This window comes from Chiloscyllium plagiosum, unplaced genomic scaffold (assembly GCF_037043375.1).
Source record: "Chiloscyllium plagiosum isolate Xiang-an unplaced genomic scaffold, Cpla_swu_hap1 HiC_scaffold_20, whole genome shotgun sequence".
In the NCBI taxonomy this organism is placed as follows: Eukaryota; Metazoa; Chordata; class Chondrichthyes; order Orectolobiformes; family Hemiscylliidae; genus Chiloscyllium; species Chiloscyllium plagiosum.
This window is the reverse complement of record NW_028270158.1, coordinates 45,566,243-45,585,316: the sequence shown is the minus strand read 5'-3', so window position 1 is coordinate 45,585,316 and position 19,074 is coordinate 45,566,243. Positions and strand designations below refer to the sequence as shown.

Genomic DNA, 19,074 nt, shown 5'->3' with positions numbered 1-19,074 from the left:
TTTTGAAAAGTGGGGAAACAAGACTGCCAATTCACACAAAATAAAATCACACAAGTAGCAAATGATTATTTATTATCTTTGTGATATTGATCCAGGAATAAATATTGAGTAAGACATTGGGGAGAGCTTCCCTGTTGTTCTTTATTCAAAATAGTTTCTTCAAATAAATCATTCACATTTACCTGACAGGGCAGGTCTTTTAACATCAATTCTGTATAGTGCAGCACACCCTCAGTAGTGCATTGAGGAATCAACTTAGTATTTTTGTTCACATTTTAATAAGGTTTAAATCTATTACCTTCTGGCTGACAGAGGTGTGAGTGCTACAAAGTAGCTCTACTGAGAAGAGGAAATTAAGAAATAGAATTCAATGATTCAGGATAGTATGAACTTCCTGCCTGGTCATATTGGGAACTACATTGAATCTAGCTGGATTGGATGAGGCTGCACATTAATCCTTATAGTGTCATAATATCCATTGTTCATGATCATTATTGCACTTCCTTATTACTATACATGCCTTTCAATTGCCCAGGCTGAGGGACTGGGAAAAAAAATTCAATAATAAAACCAGGATGTGAATTAAGGAAGAAGATTATTTTTCTGATTGGTCATGTAAATGTTATAAACTTGAGATAAAAATAAAAGCTTATCCCTTATGATACATAGTGACTAATCATTAATGAATCGATAAAACTATAACAAAATATGTAGTTGTTTGAAATCAAAAACATGCTGGTGTCATATCGGTATTTCACTCTGATTCTAATCTCTCTGCCAAAACTATGATCACCATATCTCCAAGTGCCTAAATGTGACCTTGAACTCCTGGTCACTAGTTATTTTAATTCTCCACCCTATTCACACTTTGATATCACTGTCCTCAGCCACCTACCCTATTCCACTGAGCTCAACTGAAGTTGGGGAACAGCAAATCATTTTTCATTTACAAGCACTTTACGTTCACTCAGCATTGAGTTAAACAATTGCCATTTGTCTTAATTTCTATTTTTTGAACAACACCTTCTGTAGTTATAATTCATTTACATAGCCTCTGAATAATCCCAGCATTTTCTGGTTATTCATACAGTTTCCATTTCATATAGCGGACTAATGATCAGTGCAGGACGTATGTTTAACCTTTTTCTGCTGCACTCTATTATTTGCTCTGATCTATTACCCAATTGCACTCTGTATTGTAGATCTGCCTGTACTGCACACAAAACGTTTCACTTTCCCTAGGTACATGTGACAAAAATAAATCAAATCAAATCAGTAACTATTCTACAAGCATTTTTGGATTGTTCATCCATTACAATAAGACAGGCATACAAAATATCATTTTATGTTTTACTGAATGCATACTCAACCTGTTGGTGGTTGGTTAGTTCAGGCTGGATGGCTGGTCTGTGATATAGAGTAACGCTAATGATGTGAGGTAAATTCCTGCAACAGCTGAGGTTACCATGAAGGACTCTCTTTGCGATTTCTCCTCTCATCTAAGGCATGATGTCCCTCAAGTTAAATCACTACAAGTTGTTTTCCTCTCGTGACCCAGCAGCCCTATGGTCTGGCAGATATTTTTAATCAATTTCTTCAGATGAGTTATGGCACTGCTCTAGAGCAGTTTGGACTTGAACAAAGGCCTTTTGGCTCAAGACATAGGGACAATACCACTGCACCACAAGAGCCCTTAACGGTTATCCATTAATGGTTATCCATTCAAAGAACGGATAAAGACATTTTTTTCTCTCAGAGAAGCATAAGAATTCCTAACTCTCTCAAAAGGCAGTGGAAGGAGAGTTTTTGAATATTTATAAGGAAGACATAAGCATATTAGGTGGGCCAAGTGACCCATTCCTGCTCTGTCATTTGTATGTTTATTGTTTTCAAAATAATTTTCAAAATTTTTAAACACTTGTCACAGACAAATGAGAGTGGTGAATTGATTTTTTAAAAACTGTTTTCCACTTTTATTTCTTGTTTCTTTACCCTCCTAAAACCAGGTGATGGTGTGTTTTCTGAAAGGCTCTGTTTGTTATATCCAATTTTATTAATGACTTGCAACAAACTCTCTTTAGGGTTCAAACAAAAATGATAAGCTTATTCAAACATTTTACTAACGACCTGCAACAAACTCTCTTTAGGATTCAAACAAAGATGATAAGTTTATTCAAACATTCATTCTGGTGGATAATTTCACACCCACACACAGAAGAGCATTGAAGGAGGAAACAGGAAATGAAGTTACAATAGAAAATTACTTTAAAATGATATTGGTATTAATTATTGTGAATTCAGTCCAGTAAAGTCCTGTCCAATTGAGCTTTGTGATTGGCTGATCTGGAAGAATTCCTTTTGCTATAATGTGATTCATGAAGTGGGGACACTGTTTCTAAAGTATGAACTTTTATAGCATGTACAGAGGAACCTTGATTATCGAATTTCAGATTGTCCGGACAATATCGCAAGGTACGATGCTTGGCTAAACTGTGTTATCCGGCATTCGATTATCCAAACAAAATACTCCATGCCCGAGGCATTCAGATAATCAAGGTTTCTCTATACTGGTTATAAGGCGATTCTGGTCTCATTCGTTTAAACAGTGCTGCCCTTACACAATTATAACATAGGATTTCATGAGAATGGAACTACTGCATTATAGCTGAACTGCAACTCAAACAAACTGGCATTTTGTCATGTGACTGGATCAAAGCAGTTACGATGAGTTTTAATGTCCTTATCACTACTTACTGCATTTTGTAGCAAATGACAATGGAGTCATTAGTGCCATTTCATGCATAATGTGTTTCAATGAGTTCCTTTATTCAGAACTGGCTGAGGTAGATATCTCATGTATTATTGCTTTGTGCTGGCTTGACTGGCATGTTCATACAAAAGTGAGGCACGACATTTCAAAGAGATGATGAGTTAGCTTTTGTCCTAGTGATTACTGGAAATTTTCAACGGTAGCTAACTTGCCCAATCTGTGTTTGATAGCAGCCATATTTGTTTGACTGCTGAACATGTTTTTAAGACATGCAATAAATATACATCAATAACTATTAAATTTAAACTATTAAATATCACTGTCCTCAGCCTCCTACCCTATTCCAATGAGCTCAACTGAAGTTGGGGAACAGTTTGTGACATACTAAAGGACTGAAAGGATACATGCATAGGTGGGAAGAAGGTGTTGACGTAGAAGATCAGCTGTGATTTTGCTGAATAGTGAAGCAGACTCAAAGAGCTGATTGGCTTACCATGCTCATAACCTGCTGGATTTAATTATAGCTCAGAAAATTGCTCATACCATTCAGGCTCCAGGGTGGTTTGAATTAACATGAAATTGCTGACAAGGACACAACATTAAATAGTTTGTCTCTTTTTTTTAAATGAAAGACTTTCTTGCATCTGTAACCATGTGTAATATTTGAAGCACAGTGGATCAGACACGAGGTCTATGTTATAAATATGTGTCATTTAAACCTACCCTTTGTATGAGGTTCACAGCAAAGCCTATATTTAAGAAGATATAGTCACATTCAATTGAATGTTTGCTGTGATGATTGGGGCCACATCTGCCATGAGTGAAAATAAAAGAAACCCATCTACTAACACACCTGGACAAAGTCAGGGCACATGACGTGGAAACAGGTTTCAATTACTTTGTGTTAAAAATAGGTGTAACCTGCTGTTCCTGGAAGCCAGAGATTTGCGTTGCTCTGTGACGTCTATACTTGTATTGTTGATCCAACTAGATGTGGATTTTCCAGTTTGTTCAGACACTTATACCACATGGTCCAGTACTTTGGAAAGGAAGAGCTGCGGCCCTCCTACAGCCTTCAGATGATGATAGAGCTGATGACAGTTGATTTCAGATAACGTACATTTACAAAGAACTTGCATTTCTATAACCACCCTTTCACAACCTCAGAAAACAAGCTTCATAACCAAGTAATGTGCCATGGAAATTGGTCACTCCTATAGGAAAACAGGTACAGTAGGCCATTGAATGGTGTGGTGGCTGAGTTGTTAGTACAGCTGTCTGGCAGTGCCAGGGACCCAGGTTTGATTCCACCCTAAGGGTGACTGTCTGTGTGGGCAAGGGGGGAAAGAACGTACTCAACTTTGCCCTCGTCCTGATGGCCACCTTTGTGTGCAGCTGCATCAAGCTATGCGTAGAACCGTGGCTCCCAAACACCAAATGTCATTACGTATTGAGGTTCTATCTGTCCCCAATATTGTGAAGGATGGGACTGGCCTCGCTGTCATGGAATGCTCCAAGTAGTTGGACTGTTCTGTATCTCCTGTCCTTCGTCCAGAAACTTGCAAAGAAAAACACATTTGACCACCAGTCCATCAGGAAGTGGTCAGCACACAACATCCTTGAAACTTTGAGGGAAAAGGAGAGATGGATCCTGTTGCAGGTCCCGAGCAGACTGTCAAAGTCATTTGGCAGAATGCCTCATCACCAGAACTGTCTAACAAACAGCAAGCCATCACTTGGCTGGTGATGTGAAGGGCACTACCTGTGTGATCCTTTATGTATGCCCAGTCTGCTCCACGGCACTCTGCTCTTGAAATAGCTGTGAGGGGATTGAGACTGGAGGAAGATGCAGTGGTTTGTGTTGAGGTTCATCCCAAGTAGCTCTGTGACGTGGGACGCACACCATGACAAGCACCCGGAGGACCATCGACGCAGTGAAAGAAGCTCTTTGGTCTGCCGGAAACTTATTGGCCTTCCGGAACAAGGAGTTGACCCCAACTGAGTGTTGCAGACTGGCACATTCCAAGGTCCAGGATTACAAACAGGGGATATGCACTAAAGATTGGGGTACCTACCACCAAGACGCAGTGGGATCAGACCAATGTCTGAGGTCTTCCTGCTGAAGGTAATGGGGTTCCATTCAGTTATCAGACCCTCCTCACGCCTCAAATAAATGTAAACATTAGTATTCTGTGTAAGAGAGGCTTTTGGTTTTTTTGAATAGAATCAAAGTCCAATATTTTTGTTTATTTGATATGAAACTGTATAGATCCAAACTGCTTTTGTAACAATGTATAGATTATGAGACTTTTCATGAATAAAGTACATTTTTGAAATTTAAAACAAAAGATTGTCTTTTTTTGGAATTTGCATATTCTCCGTGTGTCTGCAAGGTTTCCTCCACAGTCCAAAGATGTACAGGTTAGGTGGATTGGCAATGGTAAATTGTCCATAGTGTTCAGGGATGTGCAGGTAGGTGGATTAGCAATGGGGAATGCAGGTTACAGCGAAAGAGTAGGAGGGTTGTTCTGGGTGGGATGCCTATTGGAGGGTTGGTGTGGACTTGATGGCCCAAAGGGCCTGCTTCCACACTGTAGGAATTCTATGATTCAGCCCTCATTCAATTTTTAATAGTTTGCATTTACAACCAGAGATGATATGAAGAATGTTTTATTTTTGTAGTGAGCTCTGTGACCGTGGGGGTCAGTTAGCTCTGTTGGCTGGGGAATGGTGCCAACAGCATGGGTTCAATTTTCACACCAGCCAAGGTTACCATGAAGGACTGTCCTTCTCAACCTCTCCCCTCACCTAAGGCATGGTGACCCTCAGGTTAAACCACCACTAGTCATCTCTTTCAAACAAGAGAGCAGCCCTATGATGTGGCAAAACTGTGGCGACTTTAACTTGTCATGACCTGGAGGATGCTGCCTGAAAAGATGGTGTAAGCAGATTCAAAGGAGACACAAATTATATGTTGATTAAGTGTTGTTGATTTAGTGTTACAGGGATATGTGTGTGTGGTGGGGGGGGGGGGGGGGAAAGTAGGACCAGTGAAAACTTCTTAAGAGCTATCACCAGCATGATGTGCCTGAGGATCAAGAGTGTGGTGTTTTTGCCCGAAATGTCGACTCTCCTTCTCCTCCGATGCAGCCTGACCTGCTGTGCTTTTCCAGCACCATACTCTCGACTCTAATCTCCAGCATCTGCAGTCCTCACTTTAGCCCTGATGTGCCCAAAGGCCTCTTTCCATGCTGCATTATTCTATATAGAATAATTAAATGATTATCAACTGTAATAATATATTGTTAAAGAGTCGTAATCACATTGTACAGTGCTTCCAAACACACAAAGCAAACTGTACAGAATTTCCCTTGGCAGAAGACCACTAGAAGCCACATTTTTTCATTTGTGCTCTCACTTAGTTATGGCTGCTTAACCCTAACCACTCACCACAAAGGAATGAACTAACAGGTATGTTTACATCAATCAGAAACAAAGTCAGGCAGCCCTGGAAACACTGGAGGTCAGTCACCCTGTATAGAGGAATGTGTAGAAATCTGACATAAATCAAGGCAACACCACATGTAGCTCCATTTTTTTTGTATCATGCCACCCATTGCAATATGCTGACATTTATATGTGGTGTGGCTGTTTGAAATGTCAACACTGAAGTTGTAAGAAGTTGTCATAGGAACAGCAGACAATCAGCCCTCTGGGCCTGTTGCACCATGCAGTGAAATTCTGGGTTGATCTGTAATCCAACCACATAAACTCACCACATCACCTGCTATCACAAAAAATCTATCCAATGATTGTCCCTGATTTTAGTGGAGAGATTTGCCAAAATTGGACCAATTTCCTACTGTGTAAAATTAAATACAACCGAAAAGTTTAACGATACTTATCACATGCTTCATTTTCGGCAAAAAATTAGTTTGCATAAAAGTGAAAAGAAACAGGTTAAAGATTTACATTATGGGATGACTGGGTTGCATTTCGAAACAGCCACCACTGATCTGTGGACCAAAAGATATTCATCTGTCCAGTATAATTCTGTGATGAAAATCCATATTTTGAAAGAGCTTTTATTCCTGAAACAAGAAATCAGAAAGGAAAATAAAGCTACAAATGGGACAGATAAAATTCAAATACTAAGAATCTAAAAAAGACAAGCAGTGAATGCTTAGTGGTTGAATTAGGGAGTGTGGAAAAAATAGATAAGCCAATGTTTTGGGTGTTGGCCTTTGGCAGAAAAAATCTGCACCTGGAGCTTTAACTTTGTACATTTTTGATTTCAAATCCCTCAACGGCTGTGTATCTCTCTATTTAGTAAACTTTTCCAGTCCCGTAATCCTCCAAGATCTTTGCACACTTCCATTTCTGACTTCTAGTGCCTCACCCAATTTTAATTGCTTTAACATTAACCACTGTGCTCTAAACTCTAAAACTCCCTATTAAAACGTCTTCCATCCTTCAATGTGCTACTTAAATCTCATCTCTTTGTTCGGGTCAAAGCTGATATCTTTTTATATGGCTCAGTGCCAAATATTCTTTAACAAAATTCCTAATCGGAAAATTCTATTGTACCATCTGATAAACACAACTTCACATACGCACTGACTGCACCACTCTAGCATATCACTTTGCTATTTGTACTTTGTCATCCTCATTGTCCAGTTTCCAGTATTAAATGGGCATAAAATCTCTTGCAACTAAATGTTGGAATGACCAAAGTCTACACTCCAAAATTTGTTCCTTAGTTAACAACAATATCCCTCTCCCTGGCAATAGTCTGAGATTAAGCTAGACTGTTTGCAACCTTAACATCATATCTGACCCCAAGAGGAGCTTCCCATTAAATATTTGTGCCATCACTAAGACCGCCAACTTTCACCTCTACAGCATTGCCTGTCACACCCCTGTCTTTGCTCAAAATTGACTGTTTCCTCTTGACTGGCTCCCATAATTCATCATCCATTAATATACAATCACATAAAATTGTCTTTATCCCTAATTCCCACTAGGGAATTTTGCCAGGCATGGAACCCCATTTTGTACGATATTTATCACATGCTTCATTTTCGGCAAAAAGTTAGTTTGCATAAAAATGAAAAGAAACAGGTTAAAGATTTACACTATGGGATGGCTGGGTTGCATTTCGAAACAGCCACCACAAATCTGTGCGCGTACAACCCCATTTTGTTATCCTCATCATTGTTTAATCTCATACTTCACCTGTCCATCTGAACTCACTCACATTTGTGCTCACATTGATTCATGTCTTCCAGTGGTAAAATTCTATCCCTCGTTTTTAAACCTTTCCTTGGCTTTGCCCCTTCCTTTCTTTATAATTTTCTCCAGCTCAACAGCTCTCCCACATATCTGTGTTCCTCCAATTCTGATCCCTATATGCACCCAATTTGTATTGCTTCCTCCTCGGTGGTCATGCCTTTAACTGCCTGGGTCCCAAGCTAAGTTAATCCCTTATTGTACCTTTCCATCTCTTTCTCCCCTCCTTCAAACCTGCTCTTTAAAACATATCTCTTTGACCAATTTTTAGTCACTAACCCTAATATCTTTTCACATGGCTCAGTGTATCTGAAAGCATTTTGGTAAAACACCTAGTAAAGTTTAATGTGTTAAAGCTGGGGTATATGTAAGTTGCTGTTGTCTCTATATTAATAAATACTCAAAAGGGGAAAATTTGTAAGATTATGGAGTACAGATGGAGTTGGGCCAATTGGATAGTTAACTCAAACTGAACACGGTGGCTAGCACTGCTGCCTCACAGCGCCTGAGACCCGGGTTCAATTCCCGCCTCAGGCGACTGACTGTGTGGAGTTTGCACATTCTCCCCATGGGTTTCCTCCGGGTGCTCCGGTTTCCTCCCACAGTCCAAAGATGTGCAGATCAGGTGAATTAGCTATGCTAAATTGTCCGTAGTGTTGGGTAAGGGGTAAATGTAGGGTTATGGGTGGGTTGCGCTTCGGCGGGTCGGTGTGGACTTGTTGGGCCGAAGGACCTGTTTCCACACTGTAAAGTAATCTAATCTAAAAAAAAACAATGGGCAAAACAACCTCCTTTTGTGCTGCATGGTTCTAAAATTCCATATAATTCAAAACATTGTCACCCATTGACAAAGAGAGGATGTGGTCTACTTGAGGTGTTTCATAACTGATGGATACAGGAATTGACTATGGATTTCTTCCATCTACAACTGATTGTGAAGTACTTTAGTAGATCATGAAGTCATGATGGATACTATATAAATAACAATTAATTTTTCAAGCTATGGCAAACAAATGGCTGAGTTTTATGTTGTTCTGGCTAAATCTGAGTTATGTCAAGCTTACCAGTAGGATTTCCACCTGATGCCTAGGATGTATTCTAGCCCTGTCTTACCAAACTCATTATACTAATTATCTACAATGCTCTAATGTTGTTTCTCATTTCTGATTTCTATCCAATTTACTATGTTCCATTCCTTCCCAGAGCAATTTGATACTAAGTGGACAGCCCCCAAAATGCCAGCATCCCTTGCACCACCTCCTCTGAGATGGTCTATGCACCTGGATTGCCAACACTTGTCCAGCATTTAACTCACCAGCAATGCAATGCCACAGCAACCACAAAGCCACAGTGCTCACTGTGCATACAACCCCATTTTGTTATCGTCATCATTGTTTAATCTCATACTTCACCTGTCCATCTGAACTCACTCAGCACTACCATCTTCATTTTAATTGAGTGGAGGGAATCTGGAAAGAGGCTGAAGACAGCCATCATCTCCTGCTGTGAAGAACTCATTGTCTACAAGACCAGGAAACACTAAGATTGGCTTGACAAGAATGAACACATCATCCGTGACCTCATCAATATGAAGAGGAAAGCTTTCCATGCCTGGCAAAATGACATCAGTGAGGCAAGGAAGAGAGCTCATCAAACAGCAAACACGGAGCTATAAAGAAGAACTAGGGAAATCAAGAACCAAGAGTGAACTGAGAAAAATAAGGAGCTGCAACTCCTAGCCAACAAACACAACATCCAGGGTTTCTTCAGTGCCCCAAGTCAATGTATGGACTCAACAAATTTGGCCTCATCCGAGTGCAGAGTAAGGATGGAACCCCTTTGACAGAGAGAGAAACATCAGTCTCTGATAGAGAGAACACTTCAAATAACTCCTAAATCAGAATACAATTATCGAGGACGTGTTGGTTGAAATCCCCAATTCCGCATCAAAACTGAATTTGAACTCCCACCTCATATGGCAGAGGATGAAACCTTCATTAGAACAAGAAGAATTGAAAAGTCACAGGAATGGACAGGATTCCAGCAGAGATTTGCAAATTTAGAGGAGCAGAGCTTACCCATCATCTCCATTAACTGTTACTGAAAATCTGGGTCAACGAAGAAATCCCTGCTGTTCTCAAGGATGCTGCCATCATCATCAACTTCAAGAAAGGAGACAAAGTGGACTGTGGGAATTACCCAGGAATCTGTCTACTTTCCATTGCCAGAAAGATGACCAACTGAATCTTCGACCGACACCTTCTCCCAGTCTCTGAGGAAATCCTTGAGAGCCAGTGTGAATTTCATAGAACAGGAATTATGGGCATAGTTTTCACCGCTTGGCAACTCCAACAGACATGCCAGGAACAATATCAATCAACATCGATTTGACGAAAGGTTTTGGGTTTGATCAATCGAGAAGAGCTATGAAGAATCTGTCAAAGGTCAACTTTGCAGTGAAATTCATCAACATCCTGTCTCCTCCACAACAAGATGTCAGCAATGGTCCTCACCGACAGCAATATGACAGAATCCACGGAGGTCAATACAGGGGTCAAGCAGAGATGTGTCATTGCCAATTTCTTTTGTCCATCTTCATAATTATCGCTCTTCATCTTGTCAAGAACAAGCTTCCCAGTGGTGTGAACATTGTCTACAGGAGGGACAAAAAAACTTTCAAAATCAACTGATTTAATCCAAGAAGAAAATGACACTGACCGTGTTTGTCAATTTCATTTTGTGGATGTCAATGCTATTTCTGCCCTCTTGGAAGAGAATCTCCAAAGCTCACTTAATACCTTCATGGACCACACTAACTACTTGGTCTCAGCCTCAACATCAAGATTCAAGTTCATTACCAATCCATCCCAGGGCAAGTTACCGTCCATCCCTCCATTAAGATCAATGAAGAAATCCTCCCAAACATGGAACATGTCCCCTACCTGGGGACCCACCTATCAGTTAAGACTGACATCAACACGAAGGCCCAACACCACTTCCAATCTGTGAGCATCACTTTAGGACACTGAAGGATTACAGTTTTCAATGACTGTCACACCCATGCTGAAACCAGGATCCTTGTGTCTAAGGCAATCATCCTTCCAGCTCTTCTATATGGCTCCAAAACTTGGGACTATGTATAGAAATACCTCAAGGCTCTGGAGGAGTACCATTAATGCTGTTTCAGAGGGATTCTCTGCATCAGCTGGGCCAACAGCCATACTAACATCAGCATCCTTGAAGTAGCCAACAGCAGCAGCATCAAGGCCATGATCATCCGAAACCAAACTCCACCAGCCCAGCCATGTGCTTGGGATACCCGAGTTCCAACCACCAAAGCAAATCATCTTCACCTAGCTCAACAGAGGCACTCAAATGACGGGAGGTTGAAGTAAGTATTTCAAGGAATCCCTTGAAGGCTTCCCTCAAGAAATGCAACTTACTACGATCTGAAGACCCCACCTGCTTCAAAAAGACCACTATCGTCCCGGTACCAAAGGAAACTCATGCAGCATGCCTTAATGACTACCGCCTAATGCCTCTGACCTCCATAATTATGAAGACGTTAGTCATCGCGCACATCAACTCTAGCCTCCCAGCCTGCTTGGATGTCTTGCAATTCGCCTACCATCACAACAGGTCCACAGCAGACACCGTCTCCCTGGCCCTGCACGCATCTCTGGATAACAAGGATACCTATGTTAGGCTCCTACATATTGACTACAGCTCCGCTGTCAACACTATAATTCCAACCAAAATCTCTAAAGTCGAAGTCCTCGGGTCTCTGCTCCGCCCTCTGCAACTGGATCCTAGACTTCCAGACCCACAGATAGCGATCAGTAATGTGACTGAAACGCCACCTCCTCCACAACAAACCTCAACACAATCAAACCACAAAACTGCGTACTCAGCCCTCCACTATACTCCCTGTACATTCATGACTTTGTGGCCAAGCTTTATCCTAACTCCACCTGCAAGTTCACTGATGACACCACGATTGTGGGCTGGAACACAAACAATGACAAGTCAGAATACAGGAAGGAGACAGAGTAGATAGTGGCATGATGTAAAGATTACAATCTCTCCCTCAATGTTAGCAAAACGAAAGAGCTGGTTGTTGACTTCAGGAAGCAAATTGGAGGGCACGCCCCTACTTATATCAATGGAGCTGAGGTGGAAATGGTTGTGACTGTCAAGTTCCTAGGAATGATGATTACCAATAATCTGTCCTGGTCCATACACCTTGATGCAATGTTTAAGAATGCACAATAAAGCCTCTACCTTCTCAGGAGGATAAGGAAATTCAGCATGTCCATAAAGACCAATTTTTATAGGTGCACAATTGAAAGCACTCTATCTGAATACATCATGGCTTGATATGGCAACTGCTCAGTCCAAGGCCTTAGGAAACTACAGACAATTGTGAAAACACAGTCCAGACCATCATGCAAGCCAACCTTCCATCCACTGACTCCATTCATACTTCTCACTGCCTCAAAAGACAGCCAACATAATCAAAGACCTCTTCAACCCCAATTATAATCTCTTCCAACCTCTTCCATTAGCAGAAAGTGCAAAAGCTTAAACACAAGTACCAACAGTTATTATCCACATCATTATCCACGCCTTTGTCTGTCCAAGTGTTCGCTCTCTTTTGTTCTTATGCCCACCTATTACTTTCTCTTTGCCCCACCCACCCTATCTTCTGCATATATACCAACATTTTCCTAGCTACCATCAGTTCTGAGGAAGGGTCACTGGACCTGAAACGTTAACTCTGATTTTTCTCCACAGATGCTGCCAGACCTGCTCAGCTTTTTCAGCAAGTTCGGTTTTGTTCAAGAACAGCTTGTCCCCCAGTGTTATTAGACTTCTAAATGCACCTTTCCAATTGTCGGTTAATGTTGCTCTTTGTACACCTTCCCTGCAACTGTAACATTGTATTCCATGTTCTGTTCTATTACCCATATGCACTTTGTATGGTATGATCTGCCTGTAGTACAAGCAAAACAACACTTTTCACTGTATCTAGGTACATGCGACAATAATAAATCAAATCAAATTGTAGATATCAATACATGGGACAGCGTTGTCATTACAGGAACTTGGAGGAACTTGGTGTTCTTTGAGAACAAGCATCAGGAAAAGAAAGTACAGAAAGGAATCCAGAGAAAGAAATGCCAACAATCCCAAGGCTAAAGACCAATTCCACCTCCTGAAAACACTGTTGAAATGTGCAGTTGGAGATGCGGATCTTTGACTGAGCTCAGCAGCTCAGAGAATGACCCAGAGAACCCATGAGCAGTTGCACAGAATTTCCTAGGTAGACAATCATATTGGTTAGTGAGTGATTGCCAACAACGACCCTAAGCCGAATACTCACTGTAGACTCACATCTTGTCCAGTAGGCAGGCAATTGATCAAATACACATACAAATATGAGTCTTTATTTACAGAAAGGAAGAGGGAACAGACTTAAAGCCAACAGAGGGTCAGTTACACCTTGACAATTCCAACCAGATGATTATAGATAAATGGCGTGCACAATTGGTACTTGTGGATTATATCCAGAGTGGAGGTCATTCAAGCAAGAGGTGGGCTGAAAACACCAGGTTTCCTCGTCAAATTTTTCCAACATTTCGCTAATTTGGCAAGTTTGATAAAATGGGTCGTTGAATATAACTTTTTCATGTATAATCTTTCACCAAATGTTAATCCCCATCAATTGGCACCTTGCCACTGTCTGATTTGAATGTCGCAATGCTGTTTGTGAAAAGCATAAAAGATGGAGTATGATAAGCTTGAACTCGAGGTGGCCTCGCCAGACTTTGCCGCACAGCTCAACATAGTCAGGAAAAACAACTTCTGAGCACACCCTTTATATCCTTAAGCTGGTTGTGTCCGCTTGAGAAGCAACTTGGGACGTTATTGGCCAGTATTTTCCAAACATTTTCCCGCCGTGACACCATTTTGGGGCTTGTAAAACTGTCCCGACCCCCAAGTGATAGAGGGGCAGAGACCAGAGACAATGAGGAGGGACGTGAAGGGCCGGTATAATACTTTCCACCTGGCTCACCCCCTTCGGAGTCTCGATCTTCGGGAAGCCCTATGGTAAACAAAGAATTGCAATGCTGTAATATTATATTCAAGTTCCAAACCTTACAGAACTCTTGACACCACAACTGTCACATGCGCAAATGTGTCGCACTAAGCACCTGCGCAGAGAGCACCTGTCCGGCAGCGGGAGACACGTCTACGCAGCGAGTTTGTGGGCGGGCCGAGGGAGAGATGCGTCTGCGCAGTTAGGGAGAGGACGCACCTCTGCGCAGTGGTGTGCGCAACGGCGCGAGAAATGCACCGGTGCCGCGAGGTAGTGGGCGCGTCAAGGAGGAGGGACACGCCTGCGCAGTGAGCGAATCGAGGGCGAGGTGCCCAATGGTGAACGGCGCCTGCGCTGTGAGATGCATAGGTGGGGCTTGATCCGTTACGTCACTGGGACAGAACAGGGTAGAAGTTTGACAGGAGCTCGAGCGGGAGAGGGGACGGTGGCTGGAGCCGGCAATCTATTTACCTCAAGAGGAAAAAGACCAAACCCCAGAGGAAAGGAAATAAAGTCAGAAACGAACCCCCTCACAAATAGAAAACTATCGGGATTTTTTTTCTGCAAAATTTTCAAAACATTCTGAGGGGTATTGTTGTCAGGGGGAACCATGTCTCGCAAAGCCGAGGATATCAACAGACTCACGGAAAACACCTATAAGGTGAGGAGAGTGGAAAATACTTTACTTTTTAACGTAATAATAGTGTTACATCTACTTTTCAAAGGAACTTTGGCGGACGCCGCTGCCATGTCTTACCAGTATCAGGAGCAGGAGTTTGTGTTTCCAGGTGTGTGAGGCGAGGGGCATGGGGGAGGGAGAGGGTCTGCAACTGGAACTTCTCCACCACTTAATAACTAAAGGCAACTTCGGTAATCGACACAGTAAGGTATTTAAAACAATAACGATTTAAGGTGGCGCACACACTGAAAAGTGCTACTGTGCTCTCTGTAAAGCATAAATCTTACTTAGTTAATCATCAAGGATTGCTCAATGGCTTTCTCTTTGCTGTTGGAGAAACTGGTAAAAGGTCACCACCCCATGGCTGAGTATCTTCCGTCCCGCAAGGAGTGCACTACACCTACCTGTTCAGTCAGCTTTTAAGCTGGGTGTGCCCTGCAGACGAAGAGAATCAGTAAAAAGGTTTGGGAGGGGGAGTGGTGATGTGGAAGGTGGTGATGAGGTTATTACCTTGCATTTAATAACTTATTGAGGGCAGTCTTTTACAGGGTATAATAAAGCATAATTGAGATTTTGGGCATGTTTAGATTCATATTTTTCTGTAAGAAATTGTTTGTTTTTGTCTCAAGGAAATGTATTTTGACTGTCTAAATCACAATGAAATTATATTGTTCACTAGTTTTACAGTTTAAAGTCAGTCATCCAAAGGCTTTCTACAGTATGCAGAACCTATATGAAATAAATAAAGACTTGAAATAAATAAAGACTTGTAAATTAATCTGTAACAAGTCAATAAAGACCATATCTAGACAAAGTAAAGATCACAAACTAATCAGAAATGCTTCTTTGTGAATTTACTTCCTATATTGTCTATTTAGAATGAGAAATACAATCCCCTTGCTTAATAAGTCACCTGTTTAGGTAGATCACTCAAATAGAGTTAAGGAGAATCCAAAGGGTTTTTACAAATACATTAAGGATAGAAGGGTAACTAGAGAAAGAAGAGGGCCCCTCATAGATCAGCAAGGTGGCCTTTGTGTGGAGCTGCAGGAGATGGGGGCGATACTAAATGGGTATTTTGCATCAGTGTTTACTGTGGAAAAGGACATGGAAGATATAGAATGTGAGGAAATAGATGGTGATATCTTGAAAAATGTCCATATTATAGAGGAGGAAGTGCTGTATGTCTTGAAATGCGTAAAAGTGGATAAATCTTCAGGACTTGACCAGGTGTACCCTAGAACTCTGTGGGAAGTGAGGGAAATGATTGCTGGGCCTCTTGCTGAGATATTTGTATCATCGATAGTCTGGAGACTGGAGGTTAGCTAACATGATGCCACTATTTAAGAAAGGTGGTAAGGACAAGCCAGGGAACTGTGGACCAGTGAGCCTGAGATTGGTGCTGGGCACGTTGCTGGAGGGAATCCTGAGGGACAGGATGTACAGGTCCTTGGAAAGGCAAGGACTGATTAGGGATAGTCAACATGGCTTTCTGTGAGGGAAATCATGTCTCACAAACTTGATTGAGTTTTTTTTGAAAAAGTAACAAAGAGGATTGATGAGGACTGAGCGGTAGATGTGATCTATATGGACTTCAGTAAGGTATTCAACAAGGTTTCCCACGGGTTACTGGTTAGCAAGGTTAGATCTCATGGAATACAGGGAGAATTAGCCATTTGGATACAGAGCTGGCTCAAAGGTAGACAGGGGGTGGTGGTGGTGGTGGGGGGGTGGTTTTTCAGATTGGAGACCTTGACCAGTGGAGTCCCACAAGGATCGGTGCTGGGTCCAATACTTTGTCATTTATATGAATGATTTGGATGTGAGCTGAAGAGTATGGTTAGTAAGTTTGCAGATGACACCAAAATTGGAGGTGTAGTGGACAGCGAAGAAGATTACCTCCAATTACAATGGGATCTTGATCAGATGGGCCAATGAGCTGAGGAGTGGCAGATGGAGTTTAATTTAGACAAATGCGAGATGGTGCATTTTGAGACAACAAATCTTAGCAGGACTTGTACACTTAATGGTAAGATCGTAGGGAGTGTTGCTGAATAAAGAGACATTGGTGTGCATGTTCATACTCCTTGAAAGTAGAGTCACAGGTAGATAGGATAGTGAAGAAGACGTTTGGTGTGCTTTCCTTTATTAGACAGAGTATTGAGTACAGGAATTGGGAGGTCATGTTGCGGCTGTACAGGACATTGGTTCGGCCACTTTTGGAATATTGCGTGCAATTCTGGTCTCCTTCCTATCGGAAAGATGTTGTGAAACTTGAAAGGGTTCAGAAAAGATTTACAAGGATGTTGCCAAGGTTGGAAGATTTGAGCTATAGGGAGAGGTTGAATAGGCTAGGGCTGCTTTCCCTGGAGCGTTGGAGGCTGAGGGATGACCTTTATAGAGGTTTATAAAATCATGAAGGGCATGGATAGGATAAATAGACAAAATCTTTTCTCTGTGGTGGGGAGTCCAGAACTAGAGGGCGTAGGTTTCGGGTGAGAGGAGAAAGATATAAAAGAGACCTAAGGGGCAACATTTTCACACAAAGGATGGTGTGTATGGAATGAGCTGCCAGTGGAAGTGGTGTAGGCTGGTACAATTGCAACATTTAAGAGACATTTAGATGGGTATATGAATAGGAAGAGTTTGGAGGGATATGGGCTGGGTGCTGGCAGGCGGGACTAGATTGGGATGGGATATCTGGTTGGCATGGACGAGTTGGACCGAAGGGTCTGTTTCTGTGCTGTACCTCTGTATGACTCTGACTCTATGATCCTTTTTTTTTTCTCATTCTGTTATGGAAGATGGAAAGTAAACAATGGCGCCATGTGATTTTGATATTTTATGTATGTCTTTTTTTCCAATGTTTCATGTCTTTGTATTCTGCCCTGATCTGTAAAGGGGTCACACATGTGGCATAGATGATCTCTCCAAGGACGTGGCAATCTGCCTATTGCCATTATTATGTATTGTAGGGGTGAAGTTTTGCAATCAGCTGGTTTGATGTCAGCAGCCTGCTTTGTAAATAGTGGAATGTAATGTATTGACACAACATACTGAAGCTGTCTGTAATATCAAAGGGGCATTGTGGAAACCTATTTTATTGAAAATTGTTATCTAACATAGAGAAATGATACCAGTTGGTGCATGTCAAATTGATGAGGAGTAGACCTGAACTACTTCTGTAACTTCCCAGTTAGAAGTAGTTTAACCCAGAATGCAATTATCTGATATAATTAAAGTAGATATTATAGGAAGCTATTTACAGGAGCTGCTGAATTGTGATGTAATTTATTAATTGTTTATATATTATGTGTTAATAAGTATTTGGGAATTGTGATTTAATTGGGAAGAAGAATGACAACTCATGAGAGATAGCTAACGCCTGATATTAGTGAAGCACAGGACATGGTACCCTTGTAAGGTTCTTGTGGTGTAATGGTAATGTCCCTACTTCTGAGCCAGCACACCTGGATTCAAGTCCCACCTGTTCCTGAGTTGTGTAAAAATATATCTCTGAACAAGTTTGTTAGAAAACATCAAGTATACTTGTTGTAAGTTTTTTTTAAAAGGCTTGGTTTGATTTGGGTCTACTATTTTTTTGTGACAGATTGCTTTGAGTAAAACAATAAAACAATGTGACTTCATGTTTCTTAGATAATAGCAATGATAGAAGAATCAGATTGGTTCAGAGGAATGATTTTTGTCCCATTTCTCAACAAACCTAATTTCAAGAAATAGCACAGAAAGTTCTTCAAGTAGATTGCCCAAGAAAATTGATAAGCAAAACAAATATGGAGAATCATAGTGATTGGTGTTATCAGTTGATTTTTTGTTTTGACTAAATGGCATTGCTGACAGTCTGTAAGAGTGGCTAATATCTTTGCTAGAAAGTGCTTAAAAGTTCTGAGATGAAGGTTCTTTGGATATCCAAAAGTTGGAGACAGAATCATTGGAAAAAAAATACAATTTTGTTTGTCTTGCATTTCTTACAACCAGGATCCTATAAAATAACTTTGAAGTCCTGATAGAATTAATTGAGAAGCTAATAAGTATATAAAGTGGTATACTTTCATTGTAAGCACCATAGGCTTGTAGGTTTCCTCACTTTATCTAGTTTTGTTTTTGGATGGTGAAGGATTAAAATTAAAACTGAAAGAATTGCAGATGTTAGAAATTGGAAACCAAAACGAAAATTGCTGGAAAATCTCATCAGGTTTTGCAGCATCTATGGAG

General features: G+C 41.1%; 1 protein-coding gene and 1 long non-coding RNA gene across 3 annotated transcripts in view; one reads left to right on the top strand and one right to left on the bottom strand.

Moving 5' to 3' along the window:
- Positions 1–61: 61 nt before the first annotated feature.
- Positions 62–14,510, bottom strand: LOC148146613 (uncharacterized). 2 transcript variants are annotated; one of them, XR_015760584.1, is made up of 4 exons: positions 13,443–14,510; positions 10,138–10,712; positions 6,743–6,861; positions 62–6,031 (listed from the first exon to the last, which is right to left on the bottom strand). It is a non-coding gene; the product is annotated as an uncharacterized LOC148146613 (long non-coding RNA). The 2 variants fall into 2 exon arrangements; XR_015760583.1 differs by having other exon boundaries at positions 62–6,861; positions 13,443–14,508.
- A 69-nt stretch (positions 14,511–14,579) lies between these two features.
- Positions 14,580–19,074, top strand: part of baiap2l1a (BAR/IMD domain containing adaptor protein 2 like 1a) — a 155,782-nt gene continuing 151,287 nt past the window's right edge. Inside the window, exon 1 of the mRNA XM_043711357.2 lies at positions 14,580–14,820. Within this exon, the coding sequence (XP_043567292.2) occupies positions 14,770–14,820 (51 nt within the window). The 5' untranslated portion in view covers positions 14,580–14,769. The remainder of the gene's footprint in view (positions 14,821–19,074) is intronic.